This window comes from Heterodontus francisci, chromosome 15 (assembly GCF_036365525.1).
Source record: "Heterodontus francisci isolate sHetFra1 chromosome 15, sHetFra1.hap1, whole genome shotgun sequence".
NCBI classification, from domain to species: domain Eukaryota; kingdom Metazoa; phylum Chordata; class Chondrichthyes; order Heterodontiformes; family Heterodontidae; genus Heterodontus; species Heterodontus francisci.
This window is the reverse complement of record NC_090385.1, coordinates 55,005,850-55,028,692: the sequence shown is the minus strand read 5'-3', so window position 1 is coordinate 55,028,692 and position 22,843 is coordinate 55,005,850. Positions and strand designations below refer to the sequence as shown.

General features: G+C 45.0%; 1 protein-coding gene across 3 annotated transcripts in view; it reads right to left on the bottom strand.

Moving 5' to 3' along the window:
• srpx2 (sushi-repeat containing protein X-linked 2) overlaps positions 1–22,843 on the bottom strand; it is a 126,250-nt gene that overhangs the window by 92,828 nt on the left and 10,579 nt on the right. For 2 of the 3 annotated variants that reach the window (XM_068047579.1, XM_068047578.1), the window contains exon 3: positions 2,345–2,428. The exons of the other annotated variant lie outside the window; for it this stretch is intronic. In XM_068047579.1, the coding sequence (XP_067903680.1) occupies positions 2,345–2,428 (84 nt within the window). The remainder of the gene's footprint in view (positions 1–2,344; positions 2,429–22,843) is intronic. 3 annotated transcript variants of the gene reach the window in all.

Genomic DNA, 22,843 nt, shown 5'->3' with positions numbered 1-22,843 from the left:
TATGATAAAACCTAGAACTGGCACAGTGCTCAAAGTGTGGTCTGACCATAGCACTATATAGTTTGATCATGACTTCCTTTGACATAGCTTGCTGTTTTAACTGTGTGGTTCAATCGTCTATTGCTGGTGTTGACTGCTTCTCTGCATTGTTTGGACATGTTCAGCATAAAGCCTACTGAAACTCCAAGGTCTATTTACATTTCATCCTTTGCTATTGAGATGCCATTTATAAAGTATGTGTTGCTTATTTTTGCATCCTATGTGCTGTACTTTACATTTATCAGCATTAAATTTCATTAAGCATTAATCTGTCCATGGTTTATTTTGTTCAACTCTGATTTTTAAATGGTTTCCTCCAATACTGTTACCCCACCAATTTGGTGTCATCAGCAACTCTGACTGCTTTGCATGGAGTATATGTAAATGAGAAACTATAGTGGTCTCAATACCAAGCCCTCAGCACCCACTTTAGTACCCCTCACCTTGAATTAACTCCACTAATCCTTTCCACTTTTCAACCAGTTTCTAATCCATTCCCAGGGTTAATGAAGAATTCCAACATCTTTAGTTAATAGGCTTTCATGAGAGACGTTGCCAAATGCCTTTTGGAAGTTTAGGTATGCTGTATCTTAGGGCTTTCCACAGTCTATCCATCTTCAGAATTTCATGATTATGTTGCAGACCAGTTTCACGGCACTAGTTACAACATCAAAAACAACTGTATCTGAATAAATAACAATCACAGTATTAAAGCCACTACATGTGCAGTGACTTCTGCAGTTACTCAAAAAACAATTTTTGTGGTCAGAGACTCAGCTTTAAAAACTAGAGGCCCCTTTAGAAATCAAATCCAACACTATAATAGATATGCAATATAAAGACCACATTAAACTGAAGGATTTATGCCCATCTAAAAGATACGGTTTTGCTTGGCTCCAGTAAGACGACTCCTAATCAATGCATGATATTTGATGCTGAATTTACCACAATATCTCACTATTTACTGGTGCAGGTCCAACCACTTCAGGAGGGTAGCTACTGTCTCAGTTGTAGAGTTTTGGAGGACACTGGAGCCCCATTGCCAACAGGCAAGTGTAAAGTAGCAGGTGTCAGCGAGGCAACATTATTAGCACCAGTGCTGAGAGTGAGATGCAAACATGTGGCTAGTGTTGTCACCCTTTAGCAAAGTTCAAAATTAAACAGAGGATTGAGAGAGTGGAGCAGCTGGTGTGATAGCGCCTAAAATTATGATGTTTTCTTTGCTATTGAAGAAAATCCACCGAAATTTGAGTACCTCATGCCTCCACAACAAAGTAGTTAGAGAAAAAAAAACTTTGATTTACTTTGCTAATCATCTCCCCTTCTCTTGAAGGGGACAATTCCTTCTGCATCCTTCTCAAATGAAGGTCATCTGGTCCCCATCTGTTAACAATAATGACAATATAGTGGGAATCTTTACTGTTTCTAGAAAACCTTAAAAGCTTCAAGAACAGGTTTATGATTTTATTTGAAATAGTGATGAGAGGTTCCCACTATAGCTGTATCCAAATATAGCAATTATAAGAAAACGCACCATCTATATGGGCTGATGTTACCCTAGTCAATGCATTACCCCAAAATGTTATTTTAATAGCTTTTGGTGTCTGGCTTCCATCATTACAGAGATATGAAGCCAGCATAAAAACTCACTACTCCAGATTCTGAATCTGCACCAGCGGACTGCAAATTAGAAAATGGATCAGCATAGATTTCTCAACCAGCGTGCAATGTGACTTGAAATACTTCATGATCCTGCTTAGGATCACATATCACTGGAGTTTTATTTATTGGCTGTCCCATTAAACGGTACTTTTAAGAATGTGCTGGTAACTGTGGCATAATTGTTCCAGATACATTGTATCTGTATTCTGCTTAATATCCCATTCATTTCATTTTCAGCTTCTACCCTTTTCAATTGGTATCGCTTCCAAATATCATAGCATTTATTATCTTGTATTTAACTAATAGACAATAAGCTGCACTCAACCAGCTAACACTCACTAAGTATGTGAAGAATGACATTTGAGGGGTACAGAAGGATTGCTGGTGCCAATAGAACCCCAAAAATCAGTCAGCTCCTTTAGCAGGCATGAAGGGGGAATTGGAGAGAAAATAATAAAAAGCAACTATTTGTAACTAACTTTTCTTCATAAGTTCCAAAGTTCTCATAAAATGAATGCAAGAGCATCCATTTTGACTTTACTTATGTAACTAGAAGATTATGATTAGTATGAAAATAACTATTTTGACTACATAATTAAGACATCAGTGATATTACAGATGTGTCTATAAATGAGCAGCTTACCTTTATAATCTATGTAAGAACTGCTTCCTGAATATTGAACACTGTAATCAGCATCATGGCTTCCAGTATAAGAATATCCAGACCCTAGAAAACAAGGAACAGTGATTGACACAATTTTATTTTTATATTCGTTCAGGGGATGTAGGCATCACTGGGTAGGCCAGCACTTATGTCCCAACCTTAATAGCCCTCGAGAAGGTGGCGATGGTGAGCTGCCTCTTGAACCACTGCCGTCCTTGGGGTGTAGGTACACAAATAGTGCTGTTAGGGAGTTCCAGGATTTTGATCCAGTGACAGTGAAGGAATGGCAATATAGTTCCAAATCAGGATGGTGTAGGGCTTGGAAGGAAAAATGTAGGTGGTGCCCTTCTCTTCTAGGTGGTAGAGGTCATGGGTTTGGAAGGTGCTGTCAAAAGGATCCTTGTTGAGTTGTTGCAATGCATCATGTAGATGGCACACTGCTGCCACTGTGGGTCAGTGGTGGAGGGAGTGAATGTTGAAGGTGGCAAATGGGGTGCCAATCAAGTGGGCTGCTTTGTCCTGGATGGTGTCGAGATTCTGGAGTGTTGTTGGAGCTGCACCCATCCTGGCAAGTGGAGAGTATTCCATCACACTCTTGACTTGTGCCTTGTGGACATGTGGACAGGCTTTTGGGAATCAGGAGGGGAGTTACTCGTCGCACAATTCCCAGTCTCTGACTTGCTCTTCAGCCACAGCATGTGTGTGGCTGGTCCATGGTGACCCCCAGGATGTTGATAGTGGGGTATTCAGTGATGGTAATGCCACTGAACATCAAGGGGAGATGGTTAGATCCTCTCTTGTTGGAGATGGTCATGGCCTGGCACTTGCGTGGGGCAAATGTTACTTGCCACTTATCAGCCTAAGCCTAGATGTTGTCCAGGTCTTGCTGCATATGGGCACAGGCTGCTTCAGTATCTGAGTCATCGCGAATGGTGAACATTGTGCAATCATCAGCGAGCATCCCCACTCTGACCTTATGACGGAGGGCAGGTCATTGATAAAGCAGCTGAAGATGGTTGAATCTAGGACACTATCCTGAGAAACTCCTGCAGTAATGTCCTGGAGCTGAGATGATTGACCTCCAACCACCACAACCATCTTCCTTTGTGCTAGGCATGACTCCAACCAATGGAGAGTTTTCCCTCCCGACTCCCATTGACTCTAGTTTTGCTCGGGCTCCTTGATACCATACTCAGTCAAATGCTACCTTGATGTCAAGGGCAATCACTCTCACCTCACTTCTGGAGTTCAGCTCTTTTTCCCATGTTTGGACCAAGGCCGTAATGAGGTCAGGAGCTGAGTGGCCCTGGCGGAACCCAAATTGAGTGCGCCTAAGCAGGCTATTGCTAAACAAGTGCCACTTCATAGCATGGTTGACGACCCCTTCCATCACTTTGCTGATGACTGTGAACAGACTGATGGAGCGTTAAGTGGCCAGGTTAGATTTATCCTGCTTTTTGTGCACAGGACATAGCTGGGCAATTTTCCACATTACCAGGTAAATGCCAGTGTTGTCGCTGTACTGGAATAGCTTAGCTAGGGGCGCGGCAAGATCTGGAGCTCAAGTCTTCAGTACTATTGCCGAAATGTTGTCAGGGCCCATTGACATTGCAGTATCCAGTGCCTTCAGCAGTTTCTTGATATCACATGGAGTGAAGTGAATCAGGTTGGCTAATGACTGGCATCTGTGATGCTGGGGACCTCAGGATGAGGCAGAGATGGATCATCCACTGGGCACTTCTGGCTGAAGATGGATGCCAATGCTTCAGCCTTGTCTTTTGTACTGATGAGCTGTGCTCCCTCATCATTGAGGAAGGGTATATTTGTGGAGCCTCCTCCTCCTGTTAGTTCTTTAATTACCCACCACCATTCATGACTGAATGTGGCAGGACTGCAGAGCTTAGATTTGATCTGTTGGTTGTGGGATCGCTTAGCCCTGTCCATTGCTGTAGTACATTTTGTGCCCTTGCTACCTTCAGTGCTTCTTTCAATTGATCAACATGGAAAAGCACTGATTCATCAGCCAAAGTGGCAGGGGGGCAGTCGGTGGTAATCAGCAGGAGGTTTCCTTGCCTATGTTTAACCTGATGCCATGAGACTTCATGGGGTCTGGAGTCAACGTTGAGGAGTCCCAGGGCAACTCCCTCCCAGTTGCATACCACTGTGCCGCCACCTCCTCCTGCCGGTGGGACAGGACATACCCAGGGATGGTGATGGTGGTGTCTGGGATACTGTCAGGTATGATTCAGTGAGTAGGACTATGTCAGGCTGTTGCTGGACTAGTCTGTGGGACAGCTCTCCCAAATTTGGCACAAGTCCCCAGATGTTAGTAAGCAGGAATTTGCAGGGTCAATAGGACCGAGTTTGCTGTTGTTGTTTCTGGTGCCTAAGTCGATGCCGGGTGGTCCGTCTGGTTTCATTCCTCTTCTTAGACTTTGTAGCTGTTTAATACATTAGTGAACCAGATGGGTTTTTATAACAAATCACCCATGGTTTCATGGTAACCCCTAGACTAGCTTTTTAATTCCAGATTTATTAATCCCACCATCTGCCGTGGCAGGATTCGAATCCATATCCCCAGAGTATTAGCCTGGGGCTCTGGGTTACTAGTCTAGTGACATTACCACCATGCCACACCTCTCCGTAAGTTATATATCTCATTCAGCTCATTTCCATAGTGTTCACCTCTCCGCAATATTCTATAGCATTTGGACTTGTCCAGTAATACTTATTATCTTGAGAAGGTGATAAGCAAGTTCCCTTTACGGTCATGTGGGCTCCAAGATGACAGGAAAAGAGAATGTGATTAGAATTGAATCAATTCTGTGACAGATTGTATAAAATGAAATATGATCCAGGTAGATCTGCAGTACGCCAACTGATGACCAACCAGCCAGTTTGATTTATGAAGCCAACAGGAATGGACTAGTCTAAAATAATAAGAAATGCTGGAAATACTCAGCAGGTCTGGCAGCATCTATGGAGAGAGAAGCAGAGTTAATGTTTCAAGTCTGTGACCCTTCATCTGAGTATTTCCAGCATTTCTTGTTTTTATTTCAGATTTCCAGCATCTGCAGTATTTTGCTTTTATTTTGGAGTGAACTAGTCACTTGGAATAGGTACAGAGGATGGCTAGTGTCCATGGAATGTGTTAGCAGGCTAAATGCCCCTTCTTTCCGCTAAGCTCCTTATAAGCCTGCAAGCCAATATGCTGCATAGAGTAAACCTAGCTGGTCAAGCAGCAGGAAGCTTCCCAATGCTCTATGATGCGAAACTAAGATCTGCAATTTTAGCAGTTTAAACTCCAGTGGTATATCAACACATACTTGGAATATTATGATGGTTTCAATGTTGCAAGACACCCTGATTATCTTTAAATAAGTGTCTTTTTCATTCTGTAGAAGCACAACAAATTGAAATGGTACTTTAATATCCTTGGAGCTCCAAACGCTGCAGATAAAGGATCACATTTACATTGTGTGGGGAGAATTTCACAACACCCAGAGCAACACACAACATGCAAATTTGTACATGTGCAGTTGTTTGGAAATTAAATGTGACTGGGAAGATCAACAAGATCACTAGGAAAACGTGGAGGTCAAAATGACCAGGCTGAATCCTCAGTCACCCCCTTCTGTCACCGTGGCCAGAAACAAGAGGTGGCACCACCAGCAGTAACTTTTCTAACGCCATCTATTTAATGTGGCTCCTGGCATCATATTTACTTTACAACACTGCTCAACAACAGCACTGTAATAGTGGATCCTGTCAGACGGGTCCCTGAGTAAAATGGCTATAACCAATCTTCGAGCTTCAGGCCAGGGAGTGCGTAACACCGTTCGGGTGGTGGTGACGGACAAGGAAGGAGATGCACCGATTGATTGCACCTTCATCAAGAAAATCCTCATCGATTGCTATGGATTCCAAGCTACAGACATCTTCTGCCTGCAGGACTTCCCCAGCAGTGGATATTTCGACGTGACGTTTAAGAATGTGGCGGGTTGCATCAAGCTACTGAAGGTCTTCAAAGAGAAGGGAAACCAGGTGCCACTGTCCATCCTCACAGCAGAGCCGCTCTTTACGCTGCCGTCACAACGTGACCAGGTGGTGACAATTCACCTCTATAACCCCCAGTTTCCTGTCGTGGACGTACTCACCTTCCTAGCCAAGTACGTCGAAGTGGTCGGCAGCAGCACTGATGTCAGGGACCCGCTTGGGATTTGGACAAGTAAGCAGCAGGTCAAGGTGACCGCGAAGGTTGATGCCAACGGAGCCATCATTCACCCTCCCTCCAGCTTCGCTATCGGGGGAAGTCGAGGCTTCTTAGTCTATGCAGGGCAGCCCAGAGTTTGTCGCACCTGTGGCAAATCTGGTCACATGGCAGCTAACTAGTTCAGTTGTCTGCAAGAACTGCAGGAAAGAAGAGCATCAGACCAAGGACTGTAAACAGAGTAAGTGTTGCAACCTGTGCGGTGAGGCAGGCCACCTCTACAAAACTTGCCCCAAACATTGCCTCAGCTATGCTCAGGCGGCAAGCCCCAAGAGAAGGCCGGGAAAAAGAACAATGAATGCGTCGGGTGCTGGGAAGGAGACAAACTACCCTCTCCACTGCAAGGAAAGCCCACCTGAGAAGGGGGATGCAGCTGAAACCAGCGACCCAACACCTACTCTGTGCCCGGAAACCCCTCCTCCACAGCCAGAGTTAATGGAGGAGGAGGCAGCTGATGGTCAAACAGGTCAGTGGCAAGTGGTACAAAAGAAAACCACAAGGAAAAATCTGCCTAAAGTGGAACAGGTCACCACCCAAACCAGTGGCAAGAGGAGGCTACCGTCTGAGATAGACTACAGCAGCTCCTCTTCACTGGACGAGGAAGTGTCGGAACGACGGCACTGACAAAAGAAGCGACAGAACTCAAGGGAGCTGGAAGATGAAGCCCCCCAGCCCCTGGGCACTGAAAGTTGTGATGGGCCCAGCGCGACCCAAACCGCCGAACCCAGTGACACGCCCAGTGTATCCCAGCTCCGGAACAGAGGGCAACGACACGTCTGGTACACTCCAGCTCCAGGAAGCCGGGAGCAGTAATGTTTTCGAGGAGGAAACAGCAGACGATAGCCCAATCCTTGCTGTCTTCAAGACTCCCCCAGTGTCACCTCAGCGGAACAAACCCTGCAAGAGAAACCAGGAGCAGTTTCTGAGCCCCACGAACATGAAACAGCTTGTCTACACCATGGGTATGCAGGAACATACCAAAGGACTGGGTCTAGCAAGGACAAATGGTGTGGGAAGCAACAACTAACTTAAAAATGGGTATAAGGGTTGCTTCAATTAACGTGCGTAGCATGAAATCCACTACGCAATGTGTTTCAACCTTGGACTACCTCGCCAAGGTCAAAGCAGACTTACTGTTTCTGCAGGAGTGTGGAGTACCACACCTCAGCCCCTACAGGCAATGGTTGAGATGGTGGTCCCACGGGCCATCGATCTGGTCAGAGAGTAATGATTCCCGTTCCTCCGGCCTGGATATTCTGCTGCGGGGAGGTAACTTCACCATCTCCGAGGTAAAGGAGGTGGTGGGCGGTCGCCTCCTCATAACTGATGTAATGTACAACAATGCTCCGCTCCAATTGATCAATGTGTACGCCCCGGTTCAATGCAGCGAGCGGCTGACAGTTTTCCAGCAGCTCCCACTGCTACTGGCGACGTCCAGGCCGAGCATTCTAGGCGGTGACTTCAACTGCATCATCGATGCAGCTGGACGACCCGGCAGTGACAATAGCAAACTGGACACTACGTCCGGATTCCTAATCGATACAGTAAAAGATGCCAAACTGTACGACGTCTTCAGCAAACCTGCAGACGGAGCACAGCGTAGATACACCTGGTCAAGATCGGACGGGTCTGCCCGTTCCAGGATTGACTTCCCGTTTGTGTCCCGTGCTGTCACCGTCAGATCCACCGACGTCAAGCCAGTGTTCTTCTCCGACCATTGTCTCTTACTGGCCGACTGTCACAGGATGACCAGCGGGTTGGCAGGGGGACATGGAAGCTCAATGCTACACTGCTAACCCCAGAGAACACTGGAGGAACTCAAATGGGATTGCAAAGGTTGGAAAACCGTGAAACCCCTCTAAGTCTCCAGTTCACCTCAGTGAGAGGCAATCAAAGAGAACATCAAGAGGTTCTTTATCTTCAAAAGTGTTCAGAGGGTGAGAGAGACACAGATGGAAATGTCCCGACTCCAGAAAAGTATGCAAAATCTGCTCTGGCTGCAGTCGATGGGGGTCGAGGTCAAGGAGGACCTCCATGAGGTGAAGAGCCAACTGGCCTCGCTCTTTGCCATGGAGGCCTCCAAGATCATCGTCCGGTCCAGAGACCGCTCCATTGAGTGGGATGAAACGTACTTGCGTTACTTCCTCCAAAAGGTACACAGAGAGAGCTCTGTGATCAGAAGCCTGAAGGAATAGGATGGCTCGGTAACGTCTTCGCAGTCTGACATACTAAGGATCAGCAAATCCTTTTATGCTGGGCTGTATGACGCGAAGCCCACAGACAGCAAAGCCTCCCAGTCCTTCCTGTCATCCATCACAGAGGTCTTAGATGACAGCATGAGGGAGAGACTGGACAAGCTATTAACCCTGGACGAGTTGACAAAGGCCGTCAAGTCCTTGAGACGAGTAAAACTCCCGGAAGCGATGGCTTACTGGTTGAGTTGTATTCGGCCCTGTGGGACTGGGTCGGCCCGGATCTGCTGGAAGTATACGAGAGTATGCTTCTGGCCGGCAGCATGTCAGAATCCACAAGGAAAGGCATCATCACCCTCATCTACAAGCGGAAGGGGGAAGAGGGCAGAAATCAGAAATTGGCGGCCCATCTCACTGCTTAATGCTGACTGCAAGATTCTGTCCAAAGCCATAGCCAGTCGTGTCAAGTCTGCTCTGGAGTTGGTGACTCACCCTGACCAGACCTGTACTATACCCAGCAGGAAGATCTCTGATTGTATCCCTGAGTAGCGTGAGACTACCGCCTATGTACGGGACAGGAGAGTGGACACCTGCCTCATCAGCCTGGACCAAGTGAAGGCTTTTGACAGGATATCACACACCTACATGATGGACGTGCTCTCCAAAATGGGGTTTGGGGAGGGAATCTGCAATTGGATCAAACTGCTCTACACAAACATCAGTAGCGCAGTCTCAAAACAATGGGTAAGAATCAGAAAGTTTCCGGATCCAATCTGGAGTCAAACAGGGCTGTCCTCTCTCCCCTGTCTTGTTTGTTTGCTGTATTGAACCCTTTGCTAAATCTATTAGGAAGGATGCGAGCACAAGAGGGGTGACAATCCCAGGCAGTGGAGGCACCCAGGTTTAAACCTCCCTATACATGAATGACCTTCCCGTCTTCTGCTCGGACCCGCTGTCTTGGGCGCAGACTGATGAGCATCTGCAACCAGTTCGAACTGGCCTCGGGAGCCAAGTTAACCACGGCAAGAGCGAGGCCACGTTCTTTGGGAACTGGACTGACCGGTCCTTTGTCCCCTTCACTGTCAGGTCAGACTACCTGAAGGTGCTGGGTATATGGTTCGGAGGGGCCGGGGCGTGCACCAAAATCTGGAAGGAGCGAGTAGCCAGAATGTACCATAAGCTGAACACGTGAGAGCAGCGATCTCTCTCCACTGTGGGTAAGAACCTGGTCATCAGGTGCGAGGCGCTCACGTTATTGTTGTCCGTCACGCAGGTCTGGCCCATACCCCACTCCTGCGCCGTAGCAGTCACCCGAGCCATTTTTTGCTTCATATGGGGATCCAAAATGGACCGGGTCCGGAGGGACACGATGCTCAAACCCCTTGATACAGCGGGTAAAATGTACCCAACGTTGCCCGCATCCTGATGACCACCTTCGTGTGCGGCTGCATCAAGCTGTGCGTAGACCCCCAGTACACAAACTCCAAGTGTCACTACATGCTGAGGTTCTATCTGCCCCCAGTGTTGCGAAGGATGGGTCTGGTCACATTGCCGCGCAACGCACCATCCAGTTGGTCCGTGCCGTACCACCTATCTTTCGTGGAAAAGTTTCTACGGATAAACACCTTCGACCACCAATCCATCAGGCAGTGGTCTGCACGGAATGTCCTCTAGGCCCTACGGGAAAAGGAGATGGTGGATCCAGTCGGATGATTCCTTGAGCAGACTCCCAAAGTCATTTGGCGGAATGCCTCATCACCAGAACTTTCAAACAAGCACCAAGATATAGCTTGGCTGGTGGTGAGAAGAGCCCTCCCAGTCAGATCCTGCCTGCACGCCCAGAGTCTCACACCCTCCGCACAATGCCCTCGAGGTGGCTGTGGTTGGGAAGAGACTGTTGCCCACCTCCTTCTGGAATGTGTCTTTGCAAAGCAGGTGTGGAAAGAGATGCAGTGGTTTTTGTCGAGGTTCATCCCAAGCAGCTCTAACACAGGAGTCTGTGCTCTACGGACTGTCCCCAGGGACGCACACCGAGATAAACATCAACTGCTGCTGGAGGGCTATCAATTCGGTGTAAGACGCTCTTTGGTCTGCCCGAAACTTGCTGGTCTTACAGTGCAAAGAGTTGTCCACAATGGAATGTTGCAGACTGGCACATCCCAAGGTCCAGGACTATGTGCTGAGGGATGCACTAAAGCTTGGGGCAGCCGCCGCAAAGGCTCAATTGGGGAAAGACCACAGTGTAAGATCCCTCCCACCAAGGTGAACTGAGGGGCTGGATCCATGGGAAACCCCTCGAGCTGTATACACCAAATATGGGTTTGCTGTAAAATGTGCATGGCATGTAAAATGGAATGGAAGGGTTGTGAGGCAACTCACTCCTGTATTGAAGAAAACTGATTTCCTTTGCACTTTTTGGAATGTCAACGTGGTGCGGTTTTGAACTGTTTTGTAATGCTTTTTTTTTAAAACAGATTTTTATGAATAAAAGTATATTTTTGGGAAAAAAGTAAAGTCATTGTGGCAAACCATATCTGAAAAATAGCACAGTTCTGTTGTTTATTTATAACCTCTATAGCAACCATTCCAGAGACAAATTCTAAATAGGTGACTCCTACCACTTATTTTGGAGAACAGCAGCTCTTGGCAGATGCATACCTCTTCCATCAATACCACCCATAAGTACTAACAATTTGGCATGTATAGAACAAGTGGCATTGTAGGCCCATGAGAACGTGGATTTATGGATCTGCCATTAGATTAATCGCCTTGTTACACAAGCTAAACACTGACAGGCTGTCTCACATTTCATTCTTCTGTATCCAAGTTTCCATATTACACAGGGGAGGCCAGCTGGCCTAGAGACCAACACCTGAGGACAAATCCAAATGTGGCATAGTGGTAAATGGAGCCCTCTCTCCTTAGATCAGACCTAAAGAAGACAGCAAGTATAGAATAATTTTTTTTGAAGAACCTTTCAATCTTAACATGTCGCATTCATTTAAAGTCAGACATAATTTTGTATTAAAATTGGGATCTGCTTTGAAATACCTGACACCAAACTCCGGGGAAAAGTTCCTGTTTTTCTATGTAGCAAAATTAGAAACAAATGGTTTTAAAATGTTTACAATTTTACTACAATTAATACACGAAAAAAAAAAGTTCTTCCCTCTCCAGTCCCTCAGTATGTTTCAATGGGTCTGCAGTCGCTTTTATGGATCATAAATAGGGCCCTACCAAATTCACGACTGAAAAATGCATCATGGACCATGAAATCTCCAGTCTTTTGTTAAATTGGCCATTTTGCAAACTTTGCATGTTTTACTGATTGACACAAGGCTCATCTTGCTGATTGGTAAATGAGGGGGAGGGCTTCCAGAACAGTTTTGAGAGTAGGAGTCACAAGTGTCAGCAGACAAGTGAGAATGCCAGAATGGCTGCCCCATGGCATCACCCCTGCCCCATAAGAGGGCCAGTGGGGGGAAGGGAGACTCGGCACTTGGGAAGGGGTGACATTGGTGCTGAGCAGGTGGCAGCAAGAGTGGGAACTCAATGCCTGGGCTTTGAACGGAGTCAGCACTCCTCTGCCATCACGGGGCCAGAAGAGCAGGGGGCAAGGCTGCTAATGCCATCAAGCAGCATTTGCTTAGCAACAGCCTGCTCAGTGACACTCAGTTTGGATTCTGCCAGGGCCACTCAGCTCCTGACCTCATTACAGCCTTGGTTCAAACATGGACAAAAAAAAGAGCTGAACTCCAGGAGGTGAGGAGAGAGTGACTGCCCTTGACATCAAGGCAGCATTTGACTGAGCATGGCATCAAGGAGCCCTAGCAAACTGAAGTCAATGGGCATCAGGGGGAAAACTCTCTGCTGGCTGGAGTCGTACCTAGCGCAAAGGAAGATGGTTGTGGTTGTTGGAGGTCAATCATCTCTGCTCCAGGACATCGTTGCAGGAGGTCCTCAGGGTAGTGTCCTAAACCCAATCATCTTCAGCTGCTTCATCAATGACCTTCCTTCAATCAGGTGGTCAGATTTGGGGATGTTCACCGATGATTGCACAATGTTCAGCACCATTCGTGACTCCTCAGATACTGAAGCAGTACATGCAGAAATGAGCAAGAGCTGGACAATATCCAGGCTTGGGCTGGTAAGTGATAAGTAACATCTGCACCACACAAGTGCCAGGCAATGACCATCTCAAAAATGAGAGAGAACCTAACAATCTCCCCTCGACGTTCAATGGCATTACAAATCGCTGAATCCCCCACCATCATCCTGGACGTTACCATTGACTAGAAACTGACTTGGAGTAGCCCCATATAATAGCAGGTGGCCACAAGAACAGGTCAGAAGCTAGGAATCCTGCGGCGAGTAACTCACCTCTTGACTCCCCACAGCCTGCACCATCTACAAAGGCACAAGTCAGGAGTGTGATGAAATAATCCCCACTTGCCTGGATGGGTGCAGCTCCAACACTCAAGAAGCTTGACACCATCCAAAGCAGCCCGCTTGATTGCCACCCCATCCACAAACATTCACTCCCTCCACCACCGATGCACTGTGGCAGCAGTGTGTACCATCTACAAGATGCACTGCAGTAATGCACCAAGGCTCCTTAGACAGCACCTTCCAAACCTGCGACCTCTACCACCTAGAAGGACAGGGGCAGCAGATGCATGGGAACACCACCACCTGCAAGTTCCCCTCCAAGCCACACACCATCCTGACTTGAAACTACATTGCTGTTCCTTCATTGTCATTGGGTCTAAATCCTGGAACTCCCTTCCTAACAGCACTGTTGGTGTACCTACCCCCACATGGACTGCAACAATTCAAGAAGGCAACTCACCACCACCTTCTCATGGGCAATTAGGGATGGACAATAAATGCTGGCCTAGCCAGCGATGCCCACATCCCAGGAACAAATAATTTTTATTTATTTATTTTTCATTCATTCATGGGACGTGGGCATCACTGGCCAGGCCAGCATTTATTGCCCATCCCTAATTGCCCTTGAGAAGGTGGTGGTGAGCCGCCATCTTGAACTGCTGCAGTCCATGTGGGATAGGTACACCCACAGTACTAGCAGTTAGATACAACTGAGTGGCCATTTGCTAGGCCATTTCAGAGGGCATGTAAGAGTTAACCACATTGCTGTGGGTCTGGAGTCACATGTAGGCCAGACCAGGTAAGGACAGCAGATTTCCTTCCCAAAAGGACATTCGTGAACCAGATGGCTTTTTACAACAATTGACAATGATTTCATGGCCATCATTAGGCTAGCTTTTTAATTCCAGATTTATTAATTGAATTTAAATTCCACCTTCTGCTGTGGTGGGATTTGAACCCATGTCCCCAGAGCAATATCCTGGGTCTCTGGGTTACTAGTCCAGTGATAATACCACTACGCCACCGCCTCCCACACTAATAAAAAAAGGAAACTGGTTAGGCACCTGCCAAAAGAAAGGCTCCAGCTGGCAATGATGGCACCACTGTCAGATTTTGGGCCCAGTGGCGAGGAGGGGCAACACCCTCCACAGGAAGAGTGGAGCCCCCAGCAGCAGGAGGACACCAGAGAGGAAAGGGCAGGCAGCCAGGCCAAAGCATCAACCTGGAGCCGTTCGTCGCGAGAGAGAGCGCACGAGAGAGAGCGTGCAAAAAAAGGAGGCGGCGGCAGAGGGGGATGATGCTGCACAGGAGGTATCCCTGCTGCCTGATGAGGTGGCCTTCTCCTGCCACCCTCTGAAAAGAGGACCTCCCTCCTCTCCCTCATGGCCTCCAGCATTAGATCCAGGTTCTCATTAGCGAAATGAGGGGCTGCCCTCCCCAGGTGCCAGGCCTCTGGCTCCCTTGTGACATCTCTCTTCCTTCTGTTGCAGTGGAAGGCTTTGGCATAAAACTCAGATCTCTCCCTCAAAACGACCAGCAGCTTCGGTGTTAGCCTTCCCAAGGTGTTGTGCCCAGAAATGCTCAGTGCTCCAGCTGTGGTCTAAACATGAAGCATGACCCCCACCCCCTTGTATTCTAGTCCTCGAGATAAAGGCCATTAATCCATTGACCTTTTTTGATTATTTTCTGAACCTGTTCATGACTTTTAAATGATCTTAGTACCTGAATACACAATCTCTTTGGACTTCCACTGTTTTTAGCTTTTCACCATTTACAAATTATCCTGTTCTTTTTTAGATCCAATGTGAATGACCGCACAATTGCCTACATTGAAATCCACAAATCTCTCTGGAATTTTAGGCTTCCATCTACACTGCTTACAATGCCACCTCTGTCATCAGCAAAATTTGAATATGTGGCTTTCTATCCCATCATCAAAATCATTAATAAACACTAGTCGCATCTGACCAATTAGAGTACCTGCCCATTATCCCTGTCTTCTGCTGGAAATCTGAAATAAAAACAGGAAATATACAGCAAATCGCTCAGCATCAGATGATTAATATTTCTGAGGTGACCCTCGATCAGAAGTGACCTAATTCATTTGTTATTTTATGTTGGAATGTGTGACTAAAATTATCTGCTCTCTAGATTTGGCCCACCTTCTTTAAATACAGGCTGCAGTTACTGATTTTTATTGCATTGTTGGGTCCACTTCAACCACTGCAGGTGATGGAATGTTTCAAATGTGCTAGGTCATGCCCTCTGAGTGAAACGCATCATTATATTCAATAATGAAAGAGAAATGGCAGAATTCTTGCTTAATGAGCCTGTTTTTAAACAGTTCTTTGCTGAGTATTTTTACAGTCACACAGCCAGCTATCCTCCTTTTGGGCAAAATAGTCGGAAAACTTTGCCTCAAGTAATTTTCCAGCTGTAATGAGTAAAACAAAGTTACGGAAAGAACATATTCATGGAAAACTATAAAAAATAACTTTTCAGCAGTGATTTGATTGATGTATTCACCATAAACTTTTAACTACAGTTTTTAGAATTAGCAAAATGAAAGCTGATTCAGCAGAATAAAAGTCAAGTACTAATTCAGGAACAGAAGTCAAATTCCCATTCCAGAGACTCCGCTCCACTGCCCTCCAAATTATCCAACTGCCACCTTGCGTGATATTCTGCTCCCCAATTATCCTTGATTCTCCACTCCCTGATGGATTGCTCCAATGCTCTCCTTGTTTCAATTATATTTTTCCCAATTTATATAAAGCAGAATAAATGCATGGAATAAGTTATCAGGGTCATTAAAGAGGACAATATAAATAGGCTTAGAATGCAAACAGGTGTGTATCTGGAGAAAGGGTCAGAATATAGTCAGATAGGGGTAATGGTACAGGTAGGAATTTATCTCTTCTATATGTATGCTGTTGACGGTTGTGCCTTCAGCTGCCTTGGTCCTAAGCTCATATTCCCCCGCTACACCTCTTCAGTCTCTCTCCTCCTTTTCAGTTTTTTTTTAAAACCTACCTCTTTCAGCAGGCTTTTGGTCATCTGTCCTAATATCTCCTTTTGTAACCCAGTATCAAATTTTGTTTGATAACACTCCTCATGAAGCACTTTGGGACTTTTTACTAAAGCTGTTCTATAAATGCAAGTTGTTGTTTTTGTTGATGGCACTCCATTGCTTTACTCAACCTCTCAATCATTTATATGCTGGCAGAATGTCTAAATCATATTAAGTCATGGATGAATCAAAGTTTTGTCCAACTAAACATCAGGAAGAGGAAAACCAGTTTTCCAACCCACCGTAAATGCCGTTCCCTTTCCATTAACTCTTTTCTCCTCTCTAGGCTCAAGGCAAATCAGACTGCAAAACTTTTGTGCCCTGTTTGACTTGACATCAAGACTGCTTATCTACTCCAATCTGATCCCAAATACCACTCAAAACCCCACCTGTAAATGTGATTTTTTTCTATTTCCTGCTTACTGTTCTCCCACCTTCCACACTCCATATAGACTCCAAGTTGTCCAAAACACAATGGCCTATATTTTATCTGCATGAAGCCCCACTTGTACATCGCTCCCATTCTCACTGGCCTGCACTGACTTCCTGTTACACAACACACTGAACTTAAAAGGACTGAATTTGTTGGCAGAGGCTGATGTCCTGCCACTCGGGTTGAAAACAGGAGCCGACCCCGCTCTGGTGGGCGCCAGGACCCCATGATGGCATTTTGCCATTGCCACAGGGCAGCTATTACTGCTGTGGTGACCCTCCATGGGCCAAACTTTCAGTGACCTTTTCTAACATTCCCATCTTGGCTTGGAGTCGACTCCTTTTTTTGTCCCCCTTTGAAGTGACTAGAGACTTTTTGCTACAGTAAAAAGGTGTCATTGATAACGAAAAGTTGTTGCTAAATATGGCTGTTAGAACTACAAATCTTTACCAGTTCCTAAAAATTACTTAAGATGTTTCAACTATACATCTTTTAACTGTGTGACTAAGGATATCACACAATAATCCTGGTTAAGATATATACTTCAAAAAAAAAATCAGTGAATGAAGTCACTGACGTTTTAAAAAAAGTTTGATTCACCTAATTAATCTATCAATACAACAATGTGGTGAGTCATTGCTAAGGAACAGTTAGTAAATCTGATAAGGTTATGAAATAGTCTTTAAAATGTGTTCACAATAGTCACTTCTGTTTAAATGAATTCAGCAAACTCAAGGTAACAGCTTCTAAACTATTCAACAAATTTGCTTTGTTGATCATAGATTTTCCAGATTCCTATTCACACCAGATGTAGGAACCTTGAAGGTTTCTTCATAAAGTTAGTGAAATAAAAGTTCATAAATACATTGACTATGCAGTTCCCGGTAGCTCAGTGAATAAATGTATGCCAAATATGGTACTTCGTCATATAGATCAGATAATTCCAAAATGACTCCCTAAACTGTGCTGAGTTAGTTGATCTTAGCCAGAGTAATGGTTGGGACAGTACAAACAGCCTCAGGAGTAGGTGAACTAAGGAGAAAGGAAAGAAAAAGCCAGGACTTCAACTCTGGATTGTTCACCAGGGGACCCTGCTGGAATGTCTACACGGATAGACATCGTGTGAAGACAGGATGTGGCTCATCTTTAATGTCTCTCATGCTAAAATAGCCTGCCAATCAACAGTACTTGTAAACAGTAAAGTCAATCTTTCTGGCAGAGCACGCAGAACGTATCTGTGAAGAACATGCAGCTGCAGAAAAAATGTGTTCTCAGTGGGGAACTGCAATCCTGAGAGGTATCATGTATGTTTGGATCTGGTTTTAATTAATTCCACAATTAAAATTTCCACAGAAAATGTAAGCATTTACTCACTTGGCTTTGCATTTGCACTATTCCTCTGAGTAACTAAAATGATGCAATTGAAATTAATCAGCATCTACCCTACACAGGAGACGAGACAGGAACTCCTGACTCATTCCACAAACAGTAAATACACCGATTTCCATTGCAGATGCAGAGTCTGTCGCAAACAAGTACTTCAGTCTTCACAGTTCAGGTGCTTAACTGCAGAAGGGTCTACTGTCTGAAATAACTGAATTACTAAATCTTCAGAAAATGTAAAGGAACAGCTCTGGTCTAAAACATGGTACATGTAAAGGAAGGGACGAAGCTAGGAAAGAAAGATAGAAAGATAAGAGATGCTCTATAAATTTCTCTTAGGAGAATCTCGAAGCATTTCATATGCAATGAACTACTTTGAAGTGGGCATTGACTTTTGTTAGGCAAGCAAACACAGCAGTCATATGCACACAGGAACATCTCATCAATATCAATGAGATGAATGACAAATTAGCAGCCCAGATTTTTCTCAGTCACAAAGAAACAGCACATACCATTCAACTCGCTGACAACTATTCAGTCTTTTCGTAGGCTTGTCAGCGGAGATTCCCACTAATTTGGCCTCTTTTCTAGCACGGCACCTGCTATTGGGGATTTGGAGTCTGAACAGAGCAGGCAACAAGGCTCTTGAACCAAATCATACTGATTCTTCACTCAGACAGGGAGAAGGCTAAATTGGATACCTCTCAAAAATGGGCACAGTGATCGCAATTTGCAATTTATTTGTGCCCGTTCAATGTAATGGATTTGAATGACTGCTCCGTGCAGCCAGTGCTAATCGCATTGTTCGTTGGCTGCACGCATCAGCAGGGGGTACAAAATTGGAACTAGTTAGCACCACTTAAAGCCAGCTTGCACCTCTTAAGGGAAGGTGCATTGTGACTGGAGGCGTTGACAGTCATACATGACCTGCATCTGACCTGGGGAAACAGTGAAGAATGACAACGTGGGAGAGAGAGGGTTCAGACGTTTTCAGACAATGCACTGGTGGAATTGGTGAAGGAGGTGGAAAGTAGGAGAGATGTCTTGTATCCAGGGGGCCAGGAGACTCACCAGACACACGCAAAGTCATGTGTGCGCAGTCACTGGCACCCTACACCATGGTGGAGCCTACAATATGAGTGAAGCTATGTGCCTGCTCGACTCGACAACAGGAAATGAAATGTAGTCAGCTCTCTTTGAATAGAGCACCTCAGGAGCCCCTTTGTCCAAAAGTGGATGCTAAAGTGTGAGATTTTGTAAATATCTCCAGTTCCAGCCTGGAAAGAGCCAGATGCATAAAAGTTCATCGCCACGATCACCTACACAGTCATTGGCAATGCAGTCCTTGCCCTGTTCTGAGCTTGCAATTGTGGCTGCACCCAGTGCATATTTCAGCAAAAACATCCTTACTGAAATGCAGATATCTCAAACACTGAACCTCAGTCAGGAAAAGATAAAGAATTGCTTCCCCAAGATCCCAGGCAGATAAGGCCTGCTGCTGAGAGCCCTTCTCCTTGCTCTTCCAGCAGCTTGTCCTGTTCCATGTGCTTCTGTTCATGCTGTAGTCCAAGGGAAATGCCTACTACTGCACCCATGTCTGGGACCAAGTGGCTTGTGCAGAAGTCTTGAAATCAGTAAAACATCCTTCAGTGCTTAACCACACCACTCCCAGTCGGCTCTTCCAACTCAAAGCAAATATACAAAGCATGAAACATTTAAAGAATCAATAGCAATAGCCAGAAAATGATCAACTAGCAATTAATCGAAGTAATCAATGATCCCTTTAAATAGCATTGACACGGACAGGAGAGGGGATAGTTTCCTTCCTGCTGAACGTGGCTTCAGCCTTGCAAGGTAGAGAGGGCATTAGCTGGAGCATTGAGCTCCAAAATGGCACCACTGGCATCAAATTAGCACTGCATTCTGTACTCCCAGCAGACGTTTACTGTGCTAATGCCCTCACCAAAAGACATCCAGTGCAATTCGCCCCACATGTCCGCACGCACACCAGATGTCATTTTGGGGCTCTAAGGGCGATCAGTGCTGAAAAATGAGTGCTAAGTAGCCCAATTTCTCATCAGCAGGCTCCAAGCCAGAAAGTACAAGCAGGAGACACAAATTCAATTTAAATAATGCCAAGAAAAGAAATTAATGATTGAGAAATACAGATGGTATTAAGAGATGAGATCAGAGAGAAAATGTATTTTATTTTTAATCTCCAACATTAATTTTCTTCTAAATGAATGAGACTCCACACTTCTAAAATTAATTTTTCAGGGCCAGAGAGGTTATGACACTATTAAAAGCTCACTTACACCTAAATACACCAGCCATAACATTTTCAGCTGTCTTTAATGTGGAACTAATGGGTAAGTAGCCCAAATTCACATTGTTGCAGTCGTCATTTCAGTGTCAAATCTACTTTGCGGAGCAGCAGGATATCTGACAGCAACTTCTGGATTTCCACAATTAACTGCATGTACATACGAATTAGGAGCAGGAGTCAGCCACTCAGCCCTTCGAGCATACTCCATCATTCAATAAGCTCATGGCTGAACTGATTACTCCACATTTTCACCTACCCCCGATAACCTTCCATCCCCTTGCTCATCAAGCATGGATGCCAGAAGTTGCTGTCTGATTTACACTAATAATGATGAGTGCCGATAGCCTCACCACTAGTATTGCAGCAAGCTCCAGGGCAGATGGTGTTATTTGAGGAGATGGGCATTCGCCAGTACACTGAAATAACTCTCTGCTCTTCTTCAAATAGGATCATGGGATTTTTAACATCCACTTATTAAAGAGGGAGATGTCATCAATTTTAAAGCCTCATTCAAAGAACAGCACTCCCTCAATACTACACTGGAATGCAAGACTAAATTGTGCACCAAAACATAGGAACGAAGCTTGACCTCTCAACCTTCTGTATATAAGCAAGAATGCTACCAAATGAACCCAGCCAACCAGAGAAGTTGAAAAACAAAAGTGTTTTTTATCAGATATAAATCAGCACTCATTTCTAAACCACTGTTAAAGTTTTGGAATCTACTTAATATTTTGTACAGAATATTTTGGGTCATTCACATTCTAATTTCCCCAGAAGATCACACCAAACCTTTTAATCTACATATTAACCCCAAAACTCCTTCTCTTCTGGTTGACAATGTTTAGGGTTGCCACCTTTTGCCAAGACCAAACCAAGATGGCAAGGGGGGTAAGAAGAGGCCCTGAGCACTAGTGGGAAAACATGATTAATTTATTGTTTGTTATTAATTGATTAGTTTTCAGCAGCAAAAAAAGAGTCACTGAAAAGCATACAATGAATACTTTGACAACTAATGTCACAGTGTAAGAACACAAGAAAAATCTTGCAGAAGCAAAGGCTATTTGGCACATTGAATATCACCACTTTAATACTACACCTCTACAGTCCTGGAATCAAGCTGCATGTCAAAGGCCCTATTGTTTTATTCTCTACAACCTTGCTTGGCCAATTATTCCAGACATTTAGTCTTGACCATATCCTTTTCAAAATTATTTGATGGTAATTTAAACTTTATTTCCCTCTGGTTCGACTTAGCTGTCACTCTTTAAAGTAATGCTCACTGTTTACCCTAACAACTTATAACCATTTTCTCTCCACACCATAGACTGAGGTTTTCTAACCTTTCCTAATAAAATCAACCCCTTGGAATCATTTTTGTTTCAGTTCTCTGTCTCCAATGTCTGTACATTGTTACAGTCAGGTGAGGATGGGTCACAGGGCTTCCCTCTTTTCCCTTGCCTTGTTTGACCACAAAAGATTTAATTCTTTTTTTTTTAAAGTGGATGTACTAGCCAATTCAGTAAGTGTTTGATTACTTACTTGCTATGATCATAAGAACCAATCGGGCAGGTTTTCTTGAGTTTAACAAAGGAAGAGGTGAACTTTATTGTACATAAACCGAACTAATGACAATACTAAACTAAGTGGCAACTTTCACAGGAACACACACACGAGAGGTTCTCACACACAAATAGGTTACAGAGTGGGGAAAGGTAGATTGATTGAGTTAGAGTCAATAGGAAATAAGGTATGCAGTCTGTGGAGTTTGGTGATTCGGATGGTTTCCAGCTGAATTCGGTTGTCCTGAAGCTTATAGTTTGAAGCGATAGATGACAGATTTGGTGAGTCTCTTGGAGACAGCGATGTGAATGATTTCCTGCAAAGGGGTTACTGATTGACCACCTCTGCACACTCCAGCTAGTCAGCAGGCAGAGTTCTAAGCTTGCAAGTTGGTATTTTGTGGGGTGGGAAAGGGGGGAGAAAGAGAGTGCATGACAGAGAGCGAGCGCAAGAGCCCCCCCACTTGGGTCTGTACATGTCAGAGTCCAGATGCTTCTCAACCTGCTGCAGCTTAAAACCACAGATGGCGGTGGTGGTTTGTCACATGACAGTCACCCAGTGATTCAAGCATAGTAGTTAGCAATGTATTCCTTCTTGCTAAAAAGAACAGGCAGTTCGCTTAAACCTCCTGGATTTTGGTTCTTGCTGAAATGAGCAGACATTTCATCTCTACCTCACAGGCCTTGCAATATTGGATACAGTGTTGAAAATTCGGTTGCCATCTTAAGCAGCTAGCAAAGTCATCTTTTATCCGTCCAATTTTAAATTTCATTAAAAAAAATATAACTTCAGGTTGCCAGTCAGTGGATTAAAGAAAATCATTCAACAAAGCACGTTGGCGTGACACCTCCA